General features: G+C 55.9%; 1 protein-coding gene across 3 annotated transcripts; it reads right to left on the bottom strand.

The window, feature by feature from the left end:
• Positions 1-2,055: 2,055 nt before the first annotated feature.
• PSRC1 (proline and serine rich coiled-coil 1) lies at positions 2,056-5,853 on the bottom strand. 3 transcript variants are annotated; one of them, XM_066247446.1, is made up of 8 exons: positions 5,725-5,853; positions 5,340-5,398; positions 5,192-5,249; positions 4,356-4,797; positions 3,938-4,039; positions 3,586-3,834; positions 2,952-3,039; positions 2,056-2,749 (listed from the first exon to the last, which is right to left on the bottom strand). In XM_066247446.1, exons 2-8 carry the CDS (start codon positions 5,356-5,358, stop codon positions 2,640-2,642), a joined length of 1,068 nt encoding a protein of 355 aa, XP_066103543.1. In that variant the 5' UTR covers positions 5,359-5,398; positions 5,725-5,853; the 3' UTR covers positions 2,056-2,639. The 3 variants fall into 3 exon arrangements, with proteins under 3 accessions (XP_066103543.1, XP_066103544.1, XP_066103545.1); XM_066247447.1 differs by having other exon boundaries at positions 2,058-2,749; positions 3,922-4,039; XM_066247448.1 differs by lacking the exon at positions 2,056-2,749 and having other exon boundaries at positions 2,948-3,039; positions 3,922-4,039.
• Positions 5,854-6,189: the final 336 nt, after the last annotated feature.

Below are 6,189 nucleotides of genomic sequence, written 5' to 3'. Positions count from 1 at the left end.
GAGACAGTCAGACAGACTCCTGCATGCGCCCGACCAGGTTCCACCCGGTACGCCCACCAGGGGGCGATGCTCTGCCCCTCCGAGGCGTCGCTCTGTCGCGAACAGAGCCACTCTAGCGCCTGGGGCAGAGGCCAAGGAGCCATCCCCAGCGCCCGGGCCATCTTTGCTCCAATGGAGCCTCGGCTGCGGGAGGGGAAGAGAGAGACAGAGAGGAAGGAGAGGGGGAGGGGTGGAGAAGCAGATGGGCGCTTCTCCTGTATGCCCTGGCCGGGAATCGAACCCGGGACTTCTGCACGCCAGGCCGACGCTCTACCACTGAGCCAACCGGCCAGGGCCTCTGCTGCTCCTTTAGCTTCTAAGGATCCACCAGGGCCTGGCCCACACCCAGGCCACACCTGCCATCTGCTGGCCACACCTAAGTACCTAGGTTTGCCAACCTTCCAGTGCTTCTGTCAAGTGGGCACCCACCAACAGGCTGGCTCACTTGACTCCAGGGCAGGACGCAGCTGGGAGACAAACCTGAGATGTTCGAACCTCTGCCAAATTTCTCCAGAGCCAAATCCTCAGTGTGTCTGCATGCCTCCTCCCCCACCCCAATTCCTGGAGTCCCAGGGCTGCAAGAGTTGCTGCGAGAGGCTCAGAGAAAGGGGAATGTCTAGGCAGCTGTCCCTGTGATCTAGGCGAATGTGTGAAGATCAGCCATGGAAAAAGAAAGCAGTGGCCTGACCAGGCGGTGGCACAGTGGATAGAGTGTCAGACTGGGACCTGGAGGACCCAGGTTCGAGACCCCAAGGTCACCAGCTTGAGTGCAGGTTCATCTGGGTTGAGCAAAAGCCCACCAGCTTAAGTGCAAGGTCGCTGGCTTGAGCAAGGGGTCACTCGGTCTGCTGTGGTCCCCGGGTGGGCAAGGCACATATGAGAAAGCAATCAATGAACAACTAAGGAATCGCAACGAAGAATTGATGTTTCTCATCTCTCCCTTCCTGTCTGTCTGACCCTATCTGTCCCTTTCTCTGACTCTGTCCCTGCCACAAAAAAAAAAAAAAAAAAAAAAAAGAAAAGAAAAGAAAGCAGTGGAGGGCCCCTGGCCTGGGAACAGAGGAGGAAGGGCATTTCGGTACCAAAGCAGTGTGCTTAAGGGCATATAAACCTGGGGAGGGGGGCACCTGCTGGCAGCCACACCCTTTGCCCAGCTGCCTGCTGGCTTCCTTAAGTCAGGGCCTGGCCTTCAAGGAGAGACAGTCTCTCAAAACTGACAAGGAATTAAGTTGGTTCTGGTTGCAAAGGTAAAGGCTGCGAGAAGAGGGAGACCCTTAGTTAAATCTGCTGTAAGAGCCTGACCTGTGGTGGCGCAGTGGATAAAGCGTCGACCTGGAAATGCTGAGGTCGCTGGTTAGAAACCCTGGGCTTGCCTGGTCAAGGCACATATGGGAGTTGATGCTTCCTGCTCCTCCCTCCTTCTCTCTCTCTGTCTCTCTCTCCTCTCTCCTTTCTAAAATGAATAAATAAAAATAAATTTTTTAAAAAAAGGGAAAAACTGCCCTCACTAGTTTAAAAAAAAAAATCTGCTGTAAATCTTGCCCTCATAATTTTTTCAGCAAATGAATGCAATTCTCTGCCACAGACAAAGCACCACACTAGGCACTGCAGGGGATTATACATCCTGGTGCCAGCCCTCAAGACCAGCAGAGATGAGAACAATTCTAATGAAGTAAGGTAGATCTTGAGGTGTCCTGGTATCTTCTGCCTGCAGCCATCAGCGAGGGTGAATCCCAGGGTACCCACTGAAGGGCCCTCTCAGCCCATAAGGACAGCATACAAGGCACAGGAGTTCCTAAGAGGCTCCATTTCTTACATGTAAGGACAATCAACTTTAGGATATAAATAATTTACCAAGACCCTGGCTTAAGAGCCTCACATTTCATGAATTAAACTACACTTAACTTGATCTGGACCTTTTAATAACATACACACCCTGGAAAAAGGGTGTATTATCCCTGTTTCCATCCATCTAATGCCAACAAGGGGGCAGTCACAGTCCGGTCAGCTAGAATCTAAGGCCCTAGGGCCTATTCAGGCTCCTCTGCCTGGAAGCCCATCCTGGCTCCGTATTTGGAATTACACAGGCATTTATTCCAAATGTATTAGAAATTAGAGAATTTCCTTTCACATACACAGCAAATATAAAAATACACTTATTTTATTTTAGAAAGATGCAGGCCAAAGGAATAAGCTTATTATAAACTGGCCTGTTAAGAGTCACAGAATTCACAGGAAACAAGTTCTGGAGGCCAAGTATCTGCCTGTTTCTCAGAATAGGCCAGAGCCAGTGGAGGATGGGATTCTGGAGGGCTGGTCCTTAGAGAGCCACGGAGGCCATTCACCTGTAAACGTCCAGTGAACCACTGCCTTACTCCGTGGGGCTGAGCACTAGAGTGGGGGTGGGTGAGGACAACCCACTCCCCTAACATCTGTCTGCTGTTCATTTTACTGCGGGGAGGCGTCCTCTTTGCCCTAATCTTTCAGTCCAGAGAGTCTGAGTCCCCTCCAGCTCAGCCCTCATCCACCCCAGCCGACTCCCTGGAGCACCAGCCCCGGTGGGTCTCTTCCTACTGCCCCTGGGTCAGAATCTGCAGGCATCAGGAACTGCCCCCAGTGAGAGGACTTGGGAGGCCGAGGAGACGTGAGTCCAGTAAGTGACTGTAGTGGTTTGCAACTGAATTCTCGCTTGCTGTTCTGATCTCTTTACCTACAGAGAGAAAGGAGGGACTGATTTATTGTCCTTCTTTCGCAAGCCCGTGTCATCCACCTGAGTTCCTCAGGAAGAAGCAGGACATCCCAACCGCCAGGCTCCCTGCCTCTTCCCCACACGGGGGTCAGCACTGACGTGCCTGACAGCTCAGAAGTCCAGATGACAGGGGACAGAGGGACAGCATCTCAACCAGCCTTACCTGGTGGGTCCTGGGACCGCAACTTTCCTGGGGGGCTGCAGGCTGCTGCGAGTGGCACCAGGAAGGTTCGGTCTCTGGGAAACAGGAACTTGATGGGAGTAAACAAAAGAAATGAGTTAGCAGGAAGTTCAAGTGACCTTCTCACAAAGGTAAATACTAGATGAAAGCAGAGTGAGTTTGGGATTAATGCCTTTCCTCTCACTCAAGGTAGAGAGCATAAGATATTTGAAAACTAAGGCTCAGACTCTTGGGCCAGGACCACAGTCTCTCCTTAACTCAGTCTCACCATTTTCAAACAGAGGTGTAATGAAGATGGAGAAAAGGTCGTTGTTACCAGATCTGGGAGGGTGTAGTCAAGCTGGGCAAGATCGGGTATTCTTTTTTTTTTTTTTTTTTTTTATTCATTTTTAGAGAAGAGAGAGAGAAAGACAGAGAGGGAGAGAGAGAGAGAGAGAAGGTGGGGAGGAGCTGGAAACATCAACTCCCATATGTGCCTTGATTAGGCAAGCCCAGGGTTTTGAACCGGCGACCTCAGCATTTCCAGGTCGACACTTTATCCACTGCGCCACCACAGGTCAGGCAGATGGGGTATTCTTACTCCTGGCCTTCCTTTTGTACGCCCACTCTTCCCTACCTCTGTGCCCTGCAGCGCCTGGTCTTGGAAGTCCTTTCCGGGTTGACATTGAATCAGAAGCCAGGGCACCTTTGCTGGGGGGTACACTCCGGCCGGTGAGTGGCACTCGGCTGGCAGGCTTGGGGATGGCCGAGGGAACAGGCAGTCGACTGGAAGGTTTAGCAGCTGCTCCCTGCGGCCGAGACAGGTGCTGAGAGCTGCTGGTAGAAGGCTGTGGGCCCAAGGCTGGTCTGACGGGGCCAGGCGGGCCTGGTGCAGAGAGCGGAGGAGTTTTAGGGTAAGTTCCACATCCCCCCTACTCCCAGTCACCCCCAGCTCTGCTGCCCAGGTCCTCACTCGCTGCTGCTCTCACACTGGGCCCAGCTTTCCCCCGGGTCGCTGGAGGAGTTGTTCGGGCAAGAGGGGAAGACGCTGGGCTTTTGGATGCGGGGGACGAATTGCAAGTGGGCAACTCCTGAAACACAAAGAGAGAGAAAAAAAGAGACTAGAATGGAAAAAGAATCTGTTCTGCTGGCTGATAAAGGGATAGAGGTGGAGAGGTGCCTAGACTCCAGTAAGGCAGGGTGGAAGTTTGCTGGTAACATCATCATCACCGCCAATACCACGTACTGAGAGCCTACTACAGACGCTACAGAGCTCGGCGCAGACACAGTGCTCAGTGCATGGCTTACGGTACCTCATTTAATTCCAACAATTCTATGAGGCAGAACTTCACGATCTCCGTTTCACCACTGAGGAAAACACTCTATGCCCAGACCCTCCAAACTCACCCTCTTCACACTGGGAGGCCTCTTTCCAGATGCTGCCCGGAGAGCCCTGACTGGCCCCTTCCTGTCGCCGCTCCGGAGTCGGGGTGTCAGGCTGCTCGGAGAGGGGGTGCTCAGAGCCAGAGGGCTCACAGTGGGCAGCAGGTCTCGGACAGGACTGTCCTTCAGCACAAAGGTCTCGCGCCGAGGGCTGGGCTTCCCCCTGCGAGGCGCCGGGCCCTCGCCGGTCCGCTCCCGCTCCTGCAGGGCACACTGCTCCAGCTGCGCCGCCAGCCTGTTGGCCTCATGGACGATCTCCTCCAGCTTCGCCGGGCTGAGGCGGCCTAGGCTGAACCTCACACCCTGGGGGGTGGGGACAGCTGTGTTCGGATCACTTCGGTGGGACAGGCCTCGGCGGAGGGGTTTCTCCGGAGTCACCAACACTGCTGTATCTTCCTCGTCACGACTGAGACAGAAGACAAACCAGGCACAGAAGAGAGGACGTTGTGCAGAGACTGGGACACAACAGAGCGAGGGGTATGCCCCCAAACCCCGATGCCTGTGCTGGCCTCTAGATGATGAGACACCTGCTTCTTTCTAGAAGGCCTAATAGGCCCTTCGCATTTACTGACATTGGAAATCACGCCAGGACGAAGATGGCGCAAATCCACTTAGCCTTCTTAACACCCTGCACTCTCACCCCGGCTTCTCCCTTCGCCCCGCAGTGGTGTCAGAGGGGCCCAGTGAATCCACCCTGGATCAATTACCAGCCCAGGCCACAGAGGCCAAGAATTCGGCAGGAAGGAGTTACAGACAGAGGCATCCTTGAAGCAAAGCAAGTAGGGGAAAGAGGTTGGTACCTATCAGATGGTGACAGCCCTCCAAAGTCCAAGGTCTCGTCCACTATAAACTTGACATCTGCAGGGGAGGAAAGGGTGAATACCAGTTGTGAGCCCCCAACCCAGCTCTCAGTCCCAGGGTCTCACCTTCCCTCCAGGACGTCCTTACCTTCCTGCAAATCTCCCATGTTCCAGCCAGCAGGAGGATCCAGGAGGGTCCGCTCAGACCTGAACCGAGAGAAAGCAGACCCTTCCTCAGGTCTCCATCCTGCCCACGGCCCCCAGCTAGACTCGGGGTGCAACCAGGGGCTGGGGGTGTCAGGCAGGAGTAAAGCAGGGGTCCGAGCAACAGCAGCACCTGCTAGGGTTTACTACCGTTACCTCCGGGGAAGGTGCGGAGAGCGCCCCTGCATCCCTATCCCCTCCGCGGATAGCCCTCCGCCCCTGCGAGCTGGCCTCTTCGCCCCGGGGGCGCTCTACGCGCCCTCCCTCCCTCCCGGCCACCGTTCTCCGGTTCTTCCTCTCCTCAAGCCACCTTCCCACTCCCCGCGCACCAGAGCCACGCCACACCGCCAGCCTAGCCTGAGTTTCCACTTCAGGCCGCGCCACACCTCCCGCGGAAGAAGAAGCTCCTCTCCCACAACTTAGTCCCGGGAATCGGCTCCGAGGGGGGCGGGGCTCCTTTCGAATCTCTCAGGCCCCACCCACTCCGACCACATGCACACCGTGATTGGCGGACCCCTGCATCCTGCCCTTGTGAGGCGGGGCGGCGGGCAGCTGGCCGGAAGTCTGCGGGTGGGGGCCGCGTGGAGAGCGCGTGCACGGAAGGCTCCAGCCGGGGGCGGGGCGGGCAGGCGCGGGCGCGTGCAGGCGAGGCCTGCGCGGCCCAATGAATGTGGGTTTCGCCCCTTGTCACCCCCTCTTCTCCACGCCCTCCTCGTCCTGCCTGGAGGATCCCGGGGCGGTCGGCTAACGCACCCTCGCGGCCATGGGCCCTGAAACTAACGCTCCGCCGGAGG

This window comes from Saccopteryx bilineata, chromosome 11 (genome assembly GCF_036850765.1).
Source record: "Saccopteryx bilineata isolate mSacBil1 chromosome 11, mSacBil1_pri_phased_curated, whole genome shotgun sequence".
Classification (NCBI taxonomy): Eukaryota; Metazoa; Chordata; class Mammalia; order Chiroptera; family Emballonuridae; genus Saccopteryx; species Saccopteryx bilineata.
The sequence above is the reverse complement of the archived record's forward strand: the minus strand, read 5'-3'. Positions and strand labels throughout refer to the sequence as shown.